A 22,322-nucleotide genomic window follows, 5' to 3' on the forward strand; every position below is an offset into this window, starting at 1 on the left:
ACTGTTGTAAATGATATTGGCTTTTTTCAAAAGCAAGATGGCATGTATAATCAAAATATTTCAGCTTACTAACAACACAGACTTGAGAGTTTATTTTGCACTGCCAAATGCTCATCTTATTGGCTTTGATTGTGCACAGGGTGACAATTTTATATTCAATTACTCTTCTATTAGGAACTTTAGGTTAAAAGCACAAACTTTTATAAGAAATTTTTTTCCTTTCCAAATATCCTCATCTTTGGACTTCTGTCTTTGCCAAAGGATTAAATGAGAATCTCCCCTGTGAACTCAGATGCTCAATCTACCACAGGATTTGAATGAAAACAAGCAGCTGTAGTGGGTGACCGCCACTGCTCTCGAAGGCTGGTGAGCAATACAGCAGTCAGATTGCACCGCCTTCAATTGAAGCTAAACTACTGCAGAGAAAAAACTCACGTGTCTACATAGTTTAAAGCCACTAAAAATTGCAATCTAGGGAAGCAGAAAATTAATTATTGCTTCTTTGAAGGATTTTAAATATATTTGCAGTTCTTTAATGGCACTTTGTTCACTTGCTGAGATAAGACCATTATAACAAAAGATATTTCTGACATACAGTGTCAGGTTCTGGGAAATAAGAGAACTTCTGACAGCATGATTTCCAGGATTGATTTCTGCTACATCATGCTTGAAAATCAATAGAAAATCTATTTAAAATTTCATTTGACAAAATTTATATGTGTGTGTTCATCTTTGCAGGTGTATATGTTGCAGGAGTATGTTTTCAGGTACTTAATACTTGCTGAAAAGAGAAGAGTTTAGAATTTGAAGTCAAGCATATACTTATTTGCTTTGTTGAATCAGAGATACAAGACACAAGTAACTAGAAATCAAACTTTAAAGTCAGTAGAAGCTATTTATGCATGGTGGATCGTTTTTCCCATGTTTAAGATTCCAAATTAGTCTTAATTGTAAAGATTGCTTGTACCTGCAAAGAAATGAAAAATGAAAAAAAAGAGATTGACCTCACCCTTCCAGACATTTGATAGTGGATCTCCCTGACAAATATTTCTCTCCTTTGTCTTTTTAAACAAAATAATTCTGTGAATAAAAATCAATGTGTGCAATATATGAGGTTCTCTTTTCTAACGGTTTTCTCACCCCCCATCTCCCCTAGGCTGCTCTCACTCCCCCAGAATTTCTCTGGTTACTTCTGATTCTAGGCAAATTATCTGGGTATGTGGGTTATGTATGTTTGGTTTATAAGCAAAAAAATATGAGGGACTATTTTATTTCAGTTAACCTGACAGAAAAAAATGATGAGGCAAAATATTTTCAATGTTGGACACTGAACTGGTGAAAGTTCTGTAACAGTGAAACAAGGTGTTTGAAGCTACAGGGAAAGACATCGCTTACCTAGTAAGTCAGGGTATCTGCATTCATTTTGGCCAGTGGTACCAGTTTAAGGGGAGCTGAGTTGAGAGTATGCTGATTCTAGAATTATGTGATTTTAGTTTCTGTCTTGAATGTGACTTCACTAAAAGTAGAGCCAGTTTACAGAACGCCTAAGCTGAAAACTGCGGTGGCCAAGGATGTATTTCATGGAAGAGCCTGGATGTTCTCACCTCTGTGAATAGTCATGCTGCTAGAGAGAAAGGCTAAGTGGTGGAGACCATTTTGCCTGTGCGTTTCTCATATGTAGCTGTAAGTCCTTGCTTTACTAAAATGTTTGCCCCATTTTATTGTTTGTAAGGAAGACAGAAGCATGCACAGGTTGGGTATAGTTTAACTTAGCTGGAAAGCAAGCATATTATTTTGTACTTAGAACGGAGAAGTCAGCAAGAGTTTTCTTCACCTGGCACTAAAAATTGCTTTATTTGTAAACAAGAACTCAGATGAATCTGTATCTTCAATTACCTGTAGGGAACAAAAAGGAAAGGCATTAAAGAAAATAAAATAAAACCTCAGAAACTCTAGAAATGAACTATTTCAAATCTCTATTGAAAATGCAGCATCAGAAATTTACTTACTTATGTCCATGTGCAGATTTTTTTTTCAGTAAGTCTAAAATTCACAATTTTTGTTTTTCCATGGAGCATCTATGTTCATGTATTCTCTCTATATGCTAAGATTGGTGATGACTTTGGTGCAGAATGAGTGCCACTTTGTTATATTTGATATGAGTTTGATAAGAATATATAGGTAGTAAAAGTTTCATTGTATTGTGAACTATTAACTTTTTTCTTTAAAGTGCATTTAGTTTTTACTAACTGTGTTAGGCAAGCACATTATTCCCATGTACCAGTCTTAATTAAGGAAAAAAAATGGTGATGTTTTGGGGTTTTGGAGCTCATTCAGTTCTGCTAGAATTAGAGCTAAAACAAATCCAACTTATAATAACAAAAACAGCAGAAAGGAAATAACTAAAAAAGAAACTGAAAGTCCCAACTAGTGATGGGAAGCAGTTATTCTTTGGTAGGCAAAGTGACAGCTGAATGAAATGAAGAACCTGTACCAGCAGGCAGAGCTATCTGAATTGATGTTTAAGCTTTTAAAAGGCTTTTAACAATTATTACCCAGTTCCTTCAGAAATTGCCTTGGCAACTGAGTGTGAGTTACTGAATACTGCAACAGCTTCTGGACCCATACTGAGACTTTTTCCTTAAAATACTTCTTCACCTCTCTAGCATAGCACTTTGATTCAAAGGAAATTTACCTTCTATGAATATTTATATCCTGTTCTTTTTAAAAGTTGTCTTGATTTGATTACTGCTCTCACAGAACACAAATGAAAAGAAACTACTGAAAGCAGTTCAGACCTCTGGTTTGTAATTCTTGAATATTACACGTTTTATTAATATTAACCTAAGTTTCCGTCCTGTTTGTAGTTGAAAAGTAGGAAAGGAGAAAGTCATACTTTATGGTAGTGGAGAGCTTTATTATCAAATCTCTTTTTTGCAGTCTTGAGTCAGAGCGTCATAACTTTCAAAATAACGTATTGGCATTGTTCTGACACTGAACTGAGGAGTAGTGCTAACAAAAGCCAGGATTTTGTAGTTTGGCATCCATAGCAAAGGCAGAGCTGCGTTGAGCACTGAACTTCAGGAAACAGCAGCATTATAGGACAGCAGCTTTCCCAAATCACTGACTAGAACAGTTAGAAGAATTCACTAACTTCTAGAAGCCACAGTGACTAGTAAGGAAATTACGCCCAACTTTTGTAAGACAGAGATTTTCAGACTGTTTCGTAGCAGACCGCGGTTTAAAACAGAGGTATCCTGACGTCGTTGTTACTCTACAGGGCTCTTCCTTCAGCAAGGCCCCTCCAGCAGTTTCATCAGTTGTGTGTATTCAGATTTACAAATTCTTCCTTATTCAGCCTTTAAATTCTCTTGCACTATATACCTGAATATATGTGCATACACATGTGCATGTGTATGTGCCCTGATAAGGAGTCCATTGATACAAGTATTTACTAGCAATTTCTGTGTGGTCTTGGGCAAGTTATTTTGGCTAAGGTTCTCTAAGAAATTCAGATGACAAACTTTCACTAGTTAAGGGTAGTTATAATGTAATTGCACAGTCCTTGGCCATAGATTGAGAGCAAGTTAGGGGCTGAAAGGCTATGGAGAATTTTGGACTTTCCTTCCTGTACTTCAGTTACCCGTTTGTAAAAAGGTGGGGATAGGAGTTTTCTAGCTGCTTAACATGGTTGAGATGATAAACACACAGAAGACTGAAAATGCCCTTATACTATACTAACCAAGGCCATATGAAAACCTGAAGTATTTATTTGTAAATACATATGTATGTGACACAGGAGCACAGAAGCATATCACATTTTGGTGTGTAGAACAGAGCTGAGAAGAGGAAAGAGGATCAGTGTAAAAACACAGTCGTTTCTGCCCAGTGAATGTGCAAGTTTTTGAATTTCTGCAGTGTACACAGAGATTTGCACAAAGCCAGTATTGGGTACATACACTGCCTTTTTGCTCGATGATTGTGCCCGGACCATTGCTAAAATGGATATCAGAATCTGTCTATGAATGAGTGCGCATCTTTATCTTGGCACTGATGAGCAAGCATATATTTAAATGCTAATCTCTTGAAACCAAACCGTGCTCGAAAGGGGAAAAAAATATCTTAGCTACCAGAAATACATGAGGTACCTTTCATAAAGATTTGATCGTATAGTTCCTTGGGGCCTGGAGAAAGCATCTTTTGATCTCTTCAAATCAATATGACATTTAGTATCAAAACACACACATGCCCTTTGAAAAGGGTAATCACTGTAATTGAGCTGCATAGTCAGAATGGATATGAACCTGTGGCAATATCAGCCCCGGCTGCACATAACCCAGGCGCAGCCGTGCGGTAGCTCAGGGTGAGGCAGGGGCAGCCGGTCCTCTGGCTCCAGCCTCACGGCTCCAGAGGCAGCAAGGAGCTCAGCATTTCTTCCGTTTCGATGCAGCCTTGACAGTGTCAAGTTTCTGTAATCCCTTTCACGCATTTTTGAGGAATTAAGGATGTGCTTGTTCACCAAATATTTATCCTTCAGTATTAAACTGTTGCATAAATTGCCCACATATCCAAACCTACGGCTTCAAGTAGTTTCCCATATCTCAAAATATATGACATTGTTTTTGTATAATTTTCACTTTGCTACCTGATGAATGATGTCTTATGCAATCTGAGATATGTCAAAAACTGTAAGGAAACATTTACTAGCATCTAAATTTACATTTTCTTGTTTGGAAATAAAACGTTCAAAACCCTCCTCAGACCTTTCAATCCCACTTGAGCTGTTTGCTATAAATGAATCATAAGTGGTGGCACTCTTTTCCAGTCAGTTTGCAAGTAAAACCTAGTCCTAGAACTCTTAAAAGTACCTATAATCTATTTCATGAGAAATACCTAATTGCAGCCAGCTAGTTTCAGTAGATGCCCTACTTTGTCTAGGAATATTCCATTAAAATTTGCTCATTTGGAGTCTCAGTTCTTCTAACTCTGCTTTGAAAATGTGGATGTAAAAGAGCTTTCTGAAAGACTGAGATACCGGTTAACCAGAAAGCAAAAGCAGTCTTTTCTTTACTTGAAAAGGAAACTAGCTTTTTGAAATTAATTGCTGATCTTCCTTTTTATGAAGGCCTGAAGGCAGATAGTTTTTTTTCTAGACCTGAATAAAAGTGAGTTTTGTCAATACTGTGCAAAAATTTCTGGCATTGGAAACCTTTTCATATTTACAATATAAACTATTGTTTGTTAGCAAAAAAACAACTAGAAATTGAAACTTGACACATTTTCTGCTTTGCTCAAAACCAATAATGTGTTTGTAGTCAATACAAAGTTACTGTTTTCTACTCAATAGTGGCCTATTTCGGATGAAAAAGTTAGACATTTTTATCCCCAAATACATATATCAGAGAAACAGGAGAAGTAAAAATCAAAATAATTCATATACAATCTCTTGTTTGTTTTTTCGTTTAGCTTACCCTTGCTTCAGCCTATATAGCCAGCTGAAGGAGCGACTGAGGTTCCTGTAAGAAATAAGTAGTTTGAATCTTGGAGGCTGTAAGTGTTTTGGAGCTGAAGCCATGAATATATTATTCTGTTGAATGGAGCAATTATTTACAATATATTTATAAGGATCTTTTATTCTTAATTCACTCAGGAATTACTGGAAGCTCATTTTGAAATGTATTTCTTGTCCAGAGCTGCCTGTCAGAGACAACATATTCTAAATGCACAAAATCCTTTGGGTATTAAAAGCATGCTAAGCATTCAGTAGGATATGAAAAGGATTTGGTGAAACTAGGAGGCAAATTGTGCTCCTGGTGATGAAAGTGGAGTGAGAGAGTGCATTGCGGATGGATAGTCTGAAAATCATACTGCCCTTACCTTGGGTGAAACTGACCCAGTTCGGGAAGTAAAATTTTGTATTCGGTAAACTGCTTGTTGCAGATAGGGTTGGTTAAAGGCTCTTTGAAGGAAACTTTCCAATATATTTAGCAAGTTTAAATCAAGTACTTTGTTCATTTCTGTGTTTAAAAGCAAGTATTTTGGTACCGATGGTGGACTGATTGGTTTTAGGAGCTATCCATTTAATGAGCCAGGGGAAAGGAAAAGCTACCAGGGAGAGAAGTGATGAGGAATAACTGAGCTCCTGTGGTTGCTTGTGTGCAGGGAGCCCGCGCCTGCACAAAAAGCCTCCGCCCCATCCCCTCAGGGCAAGGAGTTCGGAGAGAGCGAGGAAGAGGAGGAGGAGGAAGAGCAAAGTATGGCTGCAGCTGATTCCCGAGGGTTTTTCGGTGAAAAGGAGTGTCCTGCATAGATTTTACGTTGGCTGCCGGAGCAGTCGTGGGAATTGCGGAGTGGCAGCATCACGCTGGGGAATGACTACGCCAGCGTTGTGCGCTCCTGCCTGGCGAGCGCAGAAGAGCTGCGTGGTCCTTGGAGAGGTGTAATGGCATTCCCGTGGCCTCGCGCTCTTGTCAAGAGTTCTGCTGGTTTCCTAAGGAAGGAATACTGCTTTTCTTAGATGAAACCCTCAGGAATTACATCAACTGTATGAAATATAAATACATTTCCTCTCCTACTCCATAAATGATGGGCTAGCTTATCTCTGGAGAAGCCAAGAGACAAGATATAGGGGCAGTTTGTGAAACTTTTAAAATAGGCTGTGGTGCACAGCAGCAGACTGCTACAAAACATGACACTGTAGGAAATACGATTCATGTCTGATGGAAACCCCTTGGTAGAGCAGTTCATTAAAGCACATGTTGCGTCATGAGAGCGCCATGCTTGGAGTTAAGTGAATGGAGCATCTGGAGAGAGATAAACTGTTCTGCTTGTTACACTATTCTCTTATCCGGTAATGTGTACATGAGATATTTCGAAAGTGTAATTAATATTGCAAGACCTTTTTTACATCATTTATGGAAGAAAAGCGTTTATCAATTTTCAGGGTGAGAAGCAACAATTTATGAGGATAAAAATGAAGAGGTGTACCATCCTTTTCTCAGGCAAAATATGACTCTAATTTAGTGATGAGTATACACAGAGCTGAACGTGAACTTCTTGTTCTCATGATAATTAGTAGCAGATAAGAAGTATGTCACAGCAACAATTGTCTTTGTAATAGCTGTGGGATACAAGGAAAATGTCAATCTGCTTTATAAAGTTAAAACAGACAAGTAAAATGGACTCCTTGGCTTGTGCTTGGTTGGGCTGTTATTTTGTCACTATTAGAAGACACCATCTTTTTTTTTTTATTGAAAGAAAGAAAAGTGAGCTATTTCCAAAACTCATAGTTTGAGTTTTATGAATCTGATACATCCAGAGTCCTAATTCTGAATTGCATTAAGACCCTGCAAGAATTACATGCTGGCAACCATTCAAACTCCTGTTGCTGCATACACAGACATATTTATGAAAATAAAGTAGCTTGGATCTGTTTGTCCCTTCTTGTTTTGTGATGATTTAACAGAAACTAATTTTATTTTAAAACTCAAGGGTCTTTGTTGCTTGGCGCATGAAGGCACAGAGTGAACTCAGTGGAGTTGAAATTTCCTGAATCACAATTATCAGTAATTATGTCCTTTATGTTTTATTGGGGAGGGCTTATTGGTCATGATTTTGGGGAAGTTTTAATATCAACATCGTATTTTTTTAACCTAGCTGAACTCTATCGTACCACTGCATTTACTGTTTGCATAATTATTATCTGGAAGCAGCAGATATTAGGGGAAAATACCTAGGAGTGACATGCATCCCCCATATGACTTCTTTTTTCTTTAATGAAGTTGAGCGAGGGGCAGTTTTATCTCCTGAAGACTGAAAATAAAAAGTAATTTTGACATAGAGCTTTGGTTTTGGCTTACCTCTACATGAGAGCAGAACCAAAAATTAAGATAATAAATTTCATGAAGAAAATCTATTGTTGTATTAAACTGGCATGCTCAAAATAACGAAACAAAAATTCAGATAAATAGGCGAGACATTCATTAAATGTGCTTTGCATTGTGGAAGCCTACGGTTGTCAGTTTGCATAAATACTAAGCTATTTTTAGAAGAAAACTGGCATGGTAAGTTGTCAATAGAGCTGATAAAATTTGCCTGCCTAAGCTCTTTTTCAGTGGAAAATTGTATTTTCATTGAATGGTTTTTGAGTGTATATGGAAAGTATCTATCTTTCATTCAAAATTTTCATATTTAATTAAGATAAACATTGAGAAACCAAATTGTCACAATTGCTTGCTAAAATATTTTGCTTTTTTATTTACAAGAAGTTACTTTTTCTACAAAAATGTTGTTAATCTTTTTAAAGGCTTTTATTTAATTTCTCCGTGGAAAATAAACTTTCTTTTTGACAAGCTCTCCCTTTGAGCAACTTGGAAGTGCACATCATTGTGCTGAAAAGTGAAATACTGTCAAAAACACTGGGGTATTACTGTTGCTCCCCCCACTATTGCTCCCTCAGAACATGAGCGATTCTTGGGAGGAGAAAACCTTTTGAATTAGAAGAACTGATACTCATGAATCTTGTTTGTGGGGTTTGCCCTGTGTTTCCTGTGTGACGTTGGACAAATCATTGAAATACCAATCCTGGGAGATGCATCTGAGGGCATTTCACAGACATGATATGAAGAGCCTGTGCTCTTTAGGTTTCAGTTTCTCCACTTTAAAAGGAACAGTAACAATCAGGGTATCTTAAGGATATCCAGGGTGTTTTTTAAGCAGCAGTTAGTGAAGATAAAATGGTTTAAGTTTTCAAATGGACAGAGCTGTGAACTGTAAATTGCTTTTCTAAGCTTTACGTCTACCCTGAGAGATCCCTATTTTGCTCATCCAAACAGCTTCTTTCAGATTGCTTCCCTTGAAAACACAGCCCATCTGAAAGAAAATTACCTCTTGTTTCCAAGTACTGCAGCTTGCAAATTACAAGTCCAGTAACACACATTTCCAGGTAGCAGAGGCTAAGGCAGATCTTAACCAATCGGTATTAACTACATGTAATAGATGTCGAAAATTGTCATTTCTAGGAAGTGTGGGATTTATTTCTATAGTAAAGATAATCTAGTGACAGAGTTTTTCTTCTCCACAGAATAATATACAGTATGGAAAAAAATAATTGGTGAATTGTGCAATACTTCAGTGTTACTTCCAAGAGGATAACATGACATACACTTTCATTTATTTTTCACAATGTTCGTTGTATCCTGTGGTTAACCAAGAAGGACCTGTCTGCAACTGTTCTATTCCTGCACTCCTTTTAAAATGTATACCTTAATACATGTAACTTCTTTTTAAACATCTCAAGTTGTTTGTAATTTAGGCTTTGGAAACATCTCACCACGCACACAAGGTGGGAAGATATTCTGTATCATCTATGCCTTACTGGGAATTCCTCTGTTTGGTTTTCTGTTGGCTGGTGTTGGCGACCAACTAGGAACAATCTTTGGGAAAGGAATTGCCAAAGTAGAAGATACCTTTGTTGTGAGTATGCTGACTGCGTTGTTCTTCATGCTACTTGCTGTTCTAAATTTAACAAATTAATTGAAAAATATAGCAAAGAGGGCATAGCTCATCATTATAATCAGATAGCTAGCAAAAGGTAAGAAGAACTTTGCAAGATCTCAGCATGTTATTGAACATTGTTAATTGAGAATTAGATGAAGTTTAACATGTTAGAAATTTACAGGTCATTTTCCACAGTAATTATGACTGGGAAGAGGAACAAGGTCCAAAACAATTCATTCATTTTTGCTTTGCTCTTCAAACACTCTTAAGCTTGCTACAATGTTTGCCTTTAAAGGTTGTAATATAGACTGTGAAAGGAGATCACTGACTGAGAGAGAAGGAAGAGTGGAGCTGTTGGAGTAACATATGGAAACCATTGCTGCTGCTCTGAGTTGGTTCACAGAGGTCCTTTGGTGCCTGAATCTAAAATCACAGTTCTCAAAATCTCTACTCAGATGCCCTCTTTCCTAGGGAAGCGCCTGCAGTCTGTAGGCACCTACGTTTCCAGATTTACAGTTCTGTGGAGGATTAAAGCTTTGGGCATTCACAGAGGCAGGACAGCCTCGATGGTGCAGAGGCTGCTGGTGCTTCCCCAACCTTGGGCTCCTACCCATGTTCTCCTCATGAGGCTGTAGGACATTCTGGAGTTGAAAGTGTTGTCATCCTCTTTGGCTGAGGGCTCTTCCATTTGGCCCAGCCTGGAAATTCAGGCTCTTTTATTTTCTTCGGCCTATGGATCTTAAATTGTTCCATGCAAAGTGGTACAGCTTCAGTGCACTGAAGAGGCAGAGACCCGTCAAAGACTATAGGCTTGTGCGGATATCAGTAAGGTTAAGCCAGAGACAGTCCTTTCACAACCAAATGCCTTGAGTAGCTGAGGTGCTTCACTGCTTAACTAGCAATCTCTTAGTTTCACAAGCACTAGTTTGTGTTCAGCATCAGAAAAGCTTATTAAGATGGTATTTTACTAATAGTTATTGAAAATGTATTTACTGAGATTTTTGAAATATAGCAGAATAAATGACATAATGAAATTTAATAAAATTAATTATTGAAATGTTTTACTAACCTGTAATAAAGCATTTTAGGTTTAATTGTTACCTAACGTTCAAAGCACCTGTGAAATAGCATTTGTCTTTTGATGTGTGGAGTATCTCTTGTATGACATTTTCACTGAATACTGAGTAAACAGCCTGAATTTGTAGCTGTTTGCATCCGTCCTGCAAGTGTTAAAAGGATTACTTTTCTGAAACAAGCAGTAGTGTATAACATACAGGATTTTTCTATATGGGAAAGGTCTGCCATGGCTTTGTTTTGATGCAAAGCAAGCTACAGCCTTATTCAATAGATAAAATATGTTAAGAAAAGGCACAGGTCTCTAGCTCAGAGACATCAATTCAAATCTAGACAAGTTACTGGTGAATAACATCCATTTGCATTGAGAATTGGCTAAAAAAGGCAAGAACGTTTCATGAGAACTTCTCACTTGTATCCTTTCTGATTTTCTATTATAATTGCAGGGGGTTTTTTGGTTAAAATCGCAAAAGGTTTGAGACCAATTTAGTTGTATCACTTAGCCCATCGCTCATAGGGATGATGGTTCCCCCTCCCCGGCCTTTTTTTAATTCAAATGGATATATCCATGCAACAAAACTCCCAACGTAAAGAGCAGCAACTGGCCCTTGCTCCCTTATTGCTGGTCTCTGAATGAAAACACTGATCTATATACTGAAATCTGAAACACTCCCTTGTTCTTTTTACTAGTTCCCTAAAAAAAGGAACCGGGAGACACTGATAGATCAGAGTAGGAAATGTCATGTGACCATAACCTGAGATACTCCTGTTGTGATTTGGGTTACAAGAGCTGGACTTTGGTCTTGCTGACTGTAAAACATAGTTTCCATTGGCACTAAAATACAAAAAAATATACATCATGAACAGTCAAGCACGTTTGTGATTTCATTTTTGATCTGCTTTTATGGAAGTTTCCAGTTTTGTGCAATTCTTTGCTTCCTTTAATTTAAACTAATGTGCTTGGATGGATGGAAAACTCTTTGGAAAACTGTACAATTTGACAATGTTTCACTGTCAGACTGGGAGGGCATGTCAAATGGTATTTTGCAGTGGTCTGCTCTAGTGTTGGTACTGTTAAAAATTTTCATTTAGATCTTAGACAGCACATAAAGGTTTTTGTTCATTAAATTTATAGATGGTCTGAAGCTGAGGAAAACTAAAGATCAGAGTACAGAATTAGAATTCAAAATCATCTGTGAAAATTTGAAAAGCAGCCTGAATATTTAGGTTCCAATTCAGTAAGGGCAAGTTGAAGTATAGGTAGGAATAATAAAATATGCACTTACATGTTAGAAAACAGTTGTTTAGGTACAATTTTGTAGAAATGTTCTGAGGAATCTAGGGGCTCTTAAGCTAATATGGGTTGATGTCATACTGCTGTAAAAAAGCATACCTCGTAGTTAGAAGTATAAATAGGAGTGTAAAGAAACAAACAGGTAAAACACATGAAAGGATCCTATTTTGCTCTAGGATGTCTTCAGTTTTATATCTAGTTTAGAGCACCACACCTAAAGAAATGTGTAGATTTCTTGGCTGGAGCCAAGGAGTAGCAACAAGAATGGACAGGTGAGGAAAGGAAAATCTGAAAAAAATGTGTTTATTTCGTCTCAAGAACAGATGCCTGAAAGAAAACACCTGTAAAATTTTGCTGCAAAAAGCAAAATAGTGAATTACTCTCTTTGTCTGCCTTGGATAAGACCATAAATAGTAGACTTAAATTATAGCAGATGAGATCTAGGTTAGACATTAGTAAAACTTTCTGATGAGGAGGATAGTTAAGCGTGATCACATATAGCCCGGAGACATCTATCAATCTGTATCATTTGAGACTTTTAAAGCGTCTAGACATTAATGTGTCTGGAATGGCTTAGGTGGAGTTGATTCTGTCTTGAGGCAGGTTTGGAACAGATGATCTCTTCAGGTCCCTTCTAGCTCTATTTTTTGTGTTTCTGTTTAACCAGTTATCTAATCAAAGAGATAGCTATATGGTCAAGTTTCAACAATTTTACTCAGTTATCAGTTTATCTCAGTGGAGACGCAAAAAAGCAGAGACATGACAGGTGCAAACACTAGTTGAAGCTCACTCAAAAATGTAGCTCAGCAAGCCAAACTTTAGAATGATCAGCTGTTAATATTCGTGAACTTTGCACACGCCATTCACTCAGACCACAAATCCAGCCACAGTGAAGAGGCCAACACTGCTCTGCATTTCTTGCTAGCAAAAGTTTTCTTGGATAGATGCGTTTGCTTTGAAAACCCTTTCAAAATCAAATCTTGCTTTGATTTTCCTGATTGTCTGGGAATTGTAATGCACTGTCCTCTTGAACAACCATAATGGTGGTTGTTGTGGGTGACAGATGCTTATGCACAAGGGCACAATTTTATTAACAGTGGGTTTCCTCTCTCTCCCCTTCCCTCTGTCTTTCTTTCATAGAAATGGAATGTGAGTCAGACAAAGATTCGCATAATTTCAACAATAATATTCATACTATTTGGCTGTGTGCTGTTTGTTGCTCTTCCTGCAGTTATATTCAAACACATAGAAGGCTGGAGCACACTAGATGCAATTTATTTTGTGGTTATCACTTTAACTACCATTGGATTTGGTGACTATGTTGCAGGTAAGATTTTCTCAAAACTCCTTATCTTATGATATTTTGCACAGTGATATATGATTGACATTTTTATATTTGTTCTGAGGCAGACACAACTCCAATGTGTGTTGTGGTGGGGGTGTTCATGCCTTTCTCTCTCTCCGTTTTACCTACCCTTTTCCATTCTTGTATAAGGGCACATATGGCGACCTCGCTCCACATTGGACCATGTGGCAGTGTAAAGACAAGAGGTGGAACAGCAGGGAGGTTGGACTAGATGATCTCCAGAGGTCCCTTCCAACCTAAACGATTCTGTGATTCTGTGAAATACATGGTCTCTGGTTCTGCCTACCTCATTTTTAATCTCTTGTACCCTTTCAGAGATGCTTTACTTAATTTTAGGTAGGTTTTTTTTGGCCTTACAGATTGAGAGAAACGTAAGAATAAGTACAGTGTTTTAGTCTGCTGAATATTTATTGTTTTTACTGGGAGTCACTTAAAGAAATCTCTCGTATTGATGAGTTATATGTCATAAGTTTAGTGCATAACTCTGAGTGCTGGTCCAGAGTCGTGTTTCAACTGTTGAAACCTCTCTGTTGGTGGTATGTCCTCTCTTTCTGCACTTTGTATCTTTTGTTTGCTTTATGTGCATTGTGCATGTGTGTTTTATAGTATAAGCAGAAGGTTTAGCTTAATACATAGATGTATCCAGCACTTATTCTGTTAACCTGGGTGAATATAACTTTGAGAAACTATGCTAAGAAATGCTTGTGCTAGTTTTTTGCATAAACTTGATTGGCTACTGGGTTTTTTTGTTGGGAGGGGAATGGGAGAAAAGAATCTTGTTCTGAGCAGAATCCTGTTCTCCTCAGACCAGGATTGAGTAAGCAAGTGTGTGTTATCTGTTTCGAGAAGGTGCATTGACTCCAGGCAGTGAAATGAGGGTCAGAAATGTGGGGCTTCATGTGTCTGAGACTTGCTCTCCTGGGCCTGATCTCATGCTCCCCCTGACCCAGTACTGTCAGCTTTCCTTCTTGTGAGAGATGCCTCTGTCCCATGTCTGGACTGTGTGCCAGGCAGAGGTGACTGGCTCTGCCTGCAGTCTGCAGTGGGAGAGAGGGACAGCAGTGCTGAGCTGCTGAGCTGCGGTCAGTGAACTCTTCTGCTGGAGGGAAGAGCAAACTACCACATGACCTCGTGCACAGCTACCCCATGGCCCAGCATGTGGGTCTCACAGGCTGAGTAGCTCCTACTGGGGTAACTTGTAGACCTGAAGTTTGCCTTGATGGCAAGGATGTGATTGGTCCTGTGGCTGTCAAAATCTTTTCAGGTTTGTGAAGTCCCACAGAGACCTCTGTTATTTGGCATATTCAGAAATGATCTAGGTAAAACGTGCAGAAATTGAGCTAAAGTGTTGATAACATTAAAGTATTCAAGCTGTTAAAAAAAACATGAGGCGGCAACATGAGAAAAGTTGCCTAAGGTTCTTATAAATTAGAGGACTGGGCTATAAAATGGCAAATGAAATTCATTTTGACAGCTGCAAAGAAGTGTATCCCTTCCCCCTAATCTTCATATGCAAAGTGAGGAGCTCTAAATTTGAACTTTTCATTCATGAAGGAAAGGTGTTAGATGATTGACTCCATGACAGCATCCGTTCAGTGTTGAGGTGGCCAAATAGGCAAATGCAATATCAGGAATGGCTATGAAAAAAATAGAGCACCAACCAGAAAAAGTATTTATACTCCCTTAAAAAATGATAGCTTTGTGTACCTCTTGAATGCCATTTGAAGTTCTTGTTCCTGCATCTCAGAAATGATACAGTAAAAGTAGAAAAGATAAAAAGAAGGGTATCAAAAATGATCAGGAGTATAGGATGTTGTTTGTATGAAGAATGACTAAGCAGCTTAATACTCTTCAGCCTAGAAAAGGAGGTGACCCTGAAGGGAGACCTTTAGACCTTTAGTGGTCTAAAAAAGGTAAGAAGGAAACGATTGTTCACGTCTCACAATGCAAAAGAACATTGAATAACATTGTATGGAGACCAATTACAGACAGACAAGTATGGTTGTTACATACAACTTCATGTTAAATTGTGAGACTCTCTGTCACAGGATATTGTGAGTGCCAAAATGCCCACAGGTGTGATTGAGGAATTAATGGTGAAGCCCATCAGAAACTAGTTAAACAGGATTGCATCTTTCTCTCAGAAAGTCCCTGAGCAGTCTTCTCTAGGCAGCTGAGGTTAGCCCTATTGGTGAGAGATACAGAGAGAGCTGGCACTTTGTTCTCACTCAGTGCAGCTATATTGTTATGTAGCGTTTGGGGGCTGGGGAGTAAAAACCAGCACATGTAATATGTACATAATGTGGAAAGAAAACAATTTGCTCAAGGAACCTTAATTCTCTCATTTTCTGATTTTTTTTTTTTGATGTCTAACATCCTTTATAATATTTTTGCGTTGTTTTGGGGGAATATGTAATGTATCTATATTTCTTTTCCTTTTCTCTTTCCCTTTCCCTTTCTCCCTTTCCCTTTTCTTTCCCCTTTCACAGATTGCTCTTCTTGCTTCCATTTTGTCTTCAGGAATTTGTGATTTTGATCAGATTCTGACTGACATCAAATAAAAAATGTATGCTGTTTCAAAGCCAAAAGTCTGGGTGTTTTACACTTACTTTCTTTTTTCTTTTGAGATGTATGTTTGTGGCAGGGAATAAAAATAGTAGTATATGAAGGCCTGGTTGTATTTACTGTAAGACATTATGTGAAATGGCCCACTTGACTCTAACTGGAACACTGAGTACATTCATCATTACTCTCATTATAGATTTCTGGAGATTTTTCTATTTGTAGACCACTTGATATAATAATTTGTTCCTACAGGATGTCCTTTTAAAATTTTACCAGGAAATATATTCTTTCTACACAATATCCTTGAATTGTATTGTTCTGTAGCTTATAGCCTTTTATAGTTCACTTCATATTTATTTTTAATTTTCAATTTCCACTATACATGTAAGTGTGATTTCAAAATAGCATGAATGTTTTTTATTTTCTTTTAGAGCAACATGCGCAAGACTTGTATTCATACCATAGTATGTTGACTTTGATAGTTTCGTTGTATAGGAATTGGATTTGTACTTGCAGTAACGACGCTCAAGAGAACAGCGTCTATGCTTGGTGGAAAACTGAATTAGACTACTATTGCCATCAAAACGGTGAGGTTTAAAATGGCCATCAGATAGCATTTTGTTAGAGATGAAGTTAACAGAAGTTGATTCATTGTCGTCTTCCTTGTGTGAACTAACATATACTCAGCTGATGGCAGAAATCTGAAGGATTTTTCAAACAGCTCGGTTTGTTCTCTTGTCGTTCCAATGAATAATTGTCTTAAGGGCTAAGTGTCCTTATTAATTAAGAGAAAATGTGTAGAATCTTTGGAAGTCAACAACTTAGTTGGCTTTATGATTTTTGCTTTGCTCATTTTCGACCAAACCAAACTGGCTTACAGACACTAAATGCTATTGATATACTTCACCTGAAACTTTTAGGAGAAAGCGCTGTAGCATAGCTGACTGCCATAAACGGAGCTGAAACAGGAATTTAGGCTTAAGGTATGTAATTGTATTTAAGAATGTAGTACAGGTTGTCATGATAGAGTATTTCATCTGGTGGAAGCATCTTAAATTGTTGTACCTCGACAGCATGACATTTCTGGAGTGTGGCTTGTCACAGTGAGTCATGCAGCATGCAGGAAGGAGCTTTAGTTCACTTCTCCGTTCCTAGGTGGCAGTGCATTTGAAAAAAACCTCACACTGGCACTAATTTTTTCCCTTTTCTGATTTTCTTGACAGAAAGGCATACTCCTTTAATTATATTTAGAGTTGAAATTCTCTTCTTCCACGCAGGATTATAGTCAGAACTAAAGCAGAGTGGTGGGCAGTGGTTCTCCAATCTGCAATTATAGCTGAGCAAACTCTTTTGCCAAATAATTTTTTTTGGCTAATTCTTATAGCATATTGGAGCTCTGCGGGATATTTCATGATTCTGGGTCAATTTTGGCTCATAAAGTTCCCTCATAAAACAAAGTATTCAATTTCGGCTTTTAAAAATTAAATATTCCATTTCAAAAATGTTTATCTCAAAAAGTACTTCCATTATGTGTTATTTTATTCTTGGTCCTGGAAAGTAAAGTAAAATATTCCAAATCAGCTAAAACAAAATGTTTCATTTGAGGCAATATCAATTTTTTTGCTGAAAAATTCCAAATATTTTATTCCGAATTATTTTTCTGGGAAATATCATCCCAGAGAAAAGAAAAATATATTTACAAGCCTTATATACAAATTAATGCTTGTAATAACATGTATGTTGGGAATAGAAGAAACATTTTTTACAATATATTGTCATTTTTCACTAGCATGGAACTCACTATTTTTTGGCACCACTGGACTTGAGAGCTAAACAGAAGCCCTGAAGAACTTTCTGGGAGGTAGAGAGGAGAGTGCTTCAGAATAGTTGTTCCAACAGGGAGCCAACAGAAAACCTTAGGCTTAAGGAATGATGTTAATGACTGTAGTGCAGGTTGTCATGAAATAAATTCTTGTCAGTTCTTCAGAATTTTTCTACTAGTTTCTTCTTGTCTGTACTTGAGAACCAGTGTTTTGCTCCCAGGAACCAGCAGGCTAAAATATCCCCTTTTGTATTTAAAATCTGGGTTGTCATTTGGATCCTATGGAAATTTTAACTTTTCTTAAGAGAAAACTTAAGGCAAATATAGAAGACTGTAATCATTCAAGGTGCATGCAAAGAGAGCAAAGATGAAGAGTCCTTGCATTGCAAGTGCAAGAAAATAAATGTACAGTATTCCAAAAAACAAACGTGCATTTCTGTCTTGTGAAGGGGATTTTTGTGTGTGTGTGTGTGTCCTAATGGGGAAATAAATCACTTTTGTAAATGAAGACAGTGTACTACTGCAGTTTTTTGCAAAAAAAATGAAGTAGGAAACTGTATTAAAGGGTTAGTCACCATTATCTTTTGAAAATCAGGACATATTGTGTCAAACATCCCTTCTCTTACTTTGAAGTGAAATCATTGACTTTAATACTGCAGAACCAGTCAAGGAAATATTACAAATGTACTATGAAGGAAAAAAGCAAGAGAGCTTTTTATGTCAAATATGTCATTTTTTCATACGATGAAAGATATTCTTGGGTACTAAAGTTAGCATCAAGGCCAAAAAATGTATAACATGAGAATATATTTCTTATATGTGCAGATAACTGCATTGTTAATTGCAGTGCAGACTGGAAGGTACTGTCAAATATTTCTGAGGGAGATAATCTAGCAGGTATCAAATATAAATTAGATTAGATGTCCAAAACTCGACTAAATTAGGTGGAGGTCAGAAATGTTAATAGCATATCAGTAGTCTGTTTCACAGCAGGCATATTGACTTTATAAGCTTACCTTGCAATCAGTCCAATTTAATAAATCATAGAATTCTGCAAGTCTCCACTTTAAAAATCTAGGTTTTTATCCTGCTTCATCTTCAGTTTTTAGCTTATTAATTCTTCTCTGGTTCTGGCTGTAACTGAATCTGGTGTATTGCCATTTTAATTCGGATATTTGGGTCTGCACTGATCAGAGATGGCCCAAGAAATTAAGGGGATTTAGAATTAAAAGAAATTTAATTAAGAAATTAACAGAGATTTTAAAGGTAATGCATGAGAGTCAATCAAATGGCTTGGCCTGAGACCTGGTTTGAATAGTACAGACAGATAGATTACCATCCCATTTAAAGTCACAGAACTGGAACGCTCTGCCTACTCGTCATAGTGGTCCAGCTGATCTGCCCTCACCGTGTCATATTGCTTACCCTATAGAAAGGGCTCTGCAGAGGGGAACTGCTCTCGTGCAGATCAAGAGGTGCGCGTTGAGCGTCGCGTAAGAGAGCTGCATGCTCCCTCCAGCAGGCTTTCTGTCTTTTTTGGCATTCTGAAGTGCTCTTCATCAGCTCAGGCCTTCACTTCTGTAATAAGTGCTATTTGTTGTGAACCATGCAGGCTACTTTAAACTTAAGCTAGTGTACAGTGTCTCACTTGATTTCTGTGTAGAAGAGTGTTTTATAGCTGTGCCCACCGACTGTGTTATAGCACTCCATGACATTTAACCACATGTGCTGAAAGCTTCCAACAGTCACAGGAGAGAGCAGTTGATTTCAGGGCAAACATCCTTATGCATACCTTTTTCTCCCTGGTTTTGCATTAAATTCAGGCCTCATTGAGAACTCTCTGAAATTCACAAACGCAATAGCTAATACAGGTTTTAGTGGTTAACCCTTTTCCTGGAGGTCTTTCTTGACCGCTTCTCTCTGACTTTAGAAAAGCTGAAGATCTTTGGGCATGGCTAGGTGGAGCCATCTCCTGGCCAGACAGTAAACAAAACTCGTAATTGAACGTGAGCACGTCCTAACTCCTGGCCCTGGTAATTAACCTTGCTGTAATGATTATTATGTATTAATAATCATAATAATTACTGTGTAATTATGTATGCACTGTGAAGGAAATGCTCCCGGCGGACTGTCAGAGTTAGGTTCCAGTTTCAGGATATAGGCTATACACAGCAAAAATGATAAATCAGGCAAGCGGATACTTTCTATAGTACTTTATACCAGCATGTGAAGAATAGCGATGAATATGTTTCGTTACTAGCTCCTGAGAGAGCTAAGACATGGTGTTAATGAACCATCCTTTGAATGACAGTAAGTTTTGGGCATCTGTTTTACCAGATTGGGGGATGCCATGACATTAATAAATTGGTTCATCTCTGATACTTTGTTTGTTTTGGAGTGTGACAAACTAGGCCTTTTGGTGGTTAGCTGGCTTCTGTTCCAGACAAAGTCCTGGCTTGTACCGTACTTGCGACTGTACAGATGTCGAACTATTCATTTTTGTATCATGGATCCTGCTCTTAGGAAGCCAAATAAGCCATTATAGCTCAAGGGTTTTTATTGAGAAAATGGCTTATTGGCATGAGAATAACAAAATTTCTGCCTATGAGGGCTGCCACACGGAAAGAACCATCAGTAAAATTGTGTTCTGTTTGTTATTTGTTTGTAACCCATGGGATGATTAGATAATAACAACCAGGAAAACCATTTCTCTTTATGAGAATTAATCTTAGTAGTATAACAAGATGCTTTATATTTTGGGGGCAAAGAACATTTTCCTTTGATTGTTTCGGTACGGGATGGAGATTTATAAAGCAAAATATTAGGTACTTGTACCTATTTAAATGCTCCTAAAATGGTTTTAATGTAGTTTCTCCAGTAGTGGGTAGATATGCAAATCAAACTTATACTTGCAGAGACCCAAAGCCCGATTTTATTTATCATAGCATAGCTGAATTGCTGCATTTAAGGCTTATGTTTTACTGCAATGCAGGATGTGAAATATAAGTTATTTTGTGTTGTGAACATTTTTCTGGTGGAAATACGGCCTCTGTTCTTTATAGCTGTATTGGAGCTAGAAGCTCAAGTACAGGCATCTCTCAGATTTATCTAGTTTTGTTTTAACAAGTGAAAGGAGGGAATTGTCTTATTCTTAGAGCAGTGGGATTCAGAAGAGCTGCCTTCAGCTGCCGGCTGTTCTCTCCACGTCTTTGTGAATATGGTCAGTTCAGCCTATGTTTCTGTACCCTGGCTTCTTCCTCTATAAAAAAGAGATGATAATGTTTGCCTACCCAGCAGGCCTGGTTGTTAATGCAGGTGCTATTCTTTGTTACCAGAGGGGGATTAGTACCTCGGTGTTACTAATGTGAGATCCTGTACTGACGGGATTAGTGTAAGTATTAGCATGTGTTTCAAAGTCCTTGCAAAATCAGATTTCTCAGGATATGGACATACTACTTGTGACACTTCAAATTTTGCACAGCGTAATTTGACTCAGTTGGGAAGTCCTTTTGTTCAAGCTCTCCTGAACAGCCTTTCTCTTAAATAATGATATCTCAGAAGTTGAATCAGTTTGTCTATGTTCATTTTAAATTATTATCTAAAATTTATACCTTATGTAGCAGCAGCGGTCTCAAAACTTTTTTCAACAGTGGGTCAATTTACATCATGACGACTTAGTCAAATTCTACAAAATGTTTAGGTGTCTGTTTTTGCATGGATAAGAAAATAGAAGAGGTCAAAACAAATATAATTGCTATTTTAAAAGAAGAATTCATTTACAAACAGTTTTATGCCTGTACCTGTTAATTAGTCTTTATTTTTAACTTCATTGTTTTTTCAGGGGGATCAGATATTGAGTACCTAGATTTTTATAAACCAGTGGTGTGGTTCTGGATCCTTGTTGGGCTTGCTTACTTTGCAGCTGTCCTCAGCATGATTGGAGACTGGCTAAGAGTCATATCAAAAAAGACAAAGGAAGAGGTAAGGTCATTCTAAAGGAGAAGAAATGTTCCTCTAAAAATGCTGGTTAGAAGTCAGGTGAGCATATAACTGCATGCTCTTCGGCCACATATCAAAGCTATTTTTGTATGAAGTATATCATGGGGCTCAAACAGAAACCGTATAGCAATCTGGTCAAACATATAGTGTTTTTTTTACATGAATGCATATAAATTCAGGTAAAATGTATTGTTAATATAAGTGTGTTTGCACATGTACACATTTGCACCTGACTTTCAGGAAAAGTTCATCAACAGGAATTATTCTAGATGGTATAATGAAGTCCTTAATTTTTGAGGCAAAAACCATTCTGCTTCAACTGTTTCTAAATAGGATGCAGATATATGAACCAAAACTATTAAATCATTTAATAGCTCTGTTCAAGATACCTTTGATCATCTTCGAGTGGTAAGAGAATAAATGTGTCATGTGGTGCAACGTATTGGAATGAACTATTTAAATATGCCTGGGTGTATTTTACCATAATGTCTTCATCTGCATGCATTGTTATTTGTATTCAGGTGCACTGCTTTCGGTTCAAATATATTTCTCCTTGTAAATGTGCATCTATCATTCTAATGATGATACAGTATTTTACTTTGAATTTACCATTTAACAAAATACTGCAGTTTCAGAAAATGTTAGAGGATAAATACAATTTTCTTTGATTGCAGCTAGCACTGTACAGGTTTCACTAGAAGTTT

General features: G+C 37.5%; 1 protein-coding gene across 3 annotated transcripts in view; it reads left to right on the forward strand.

Annotated features, from left to right (window-relative positions):
• Positions 1-22,322, forward strand: part of KCNK2 (potassium two pore domain channel subfamily K member 2) — a 131,545-nt gene that overhangs the window by 93,712 nt on the left and 15,511 nt on the right. For all 3 annotated transcript variants that reach the window (XM_009668996.2, XM_068939836.1, XM_068939835.1), the window contains 3 exons: positions 9,314-9,474; positions 13,007-13,193; positions 21,461-21,600. In XM_009668996.2, the coding sequence (XP_009667291.1) occupies positions 9,314-9,474; positions 13,007-13,193; positions 21,461-21,600 (488 nt within the window). The remainder of the gene's footprint in view (positions 1-9,313; positions 9,475-13,006; positions 13,194-21,460; positions 21,601-22,322) is intronic.

The sequence above is a fragment of the Struthio camelus genome, chromosome 3 (assembly GCF_040807025.1).
Source record: "Struthio camelus isolate bStrCam1 chromosome 3, bStrCam1.hap1, whole genome shotgun sequence".
Taxonomy (NCBI): Eukaryota; Metazoa; Chordata; class Aves; order Struthioniformes; family Struthionidae; genus Struthio; species Struthio camelus.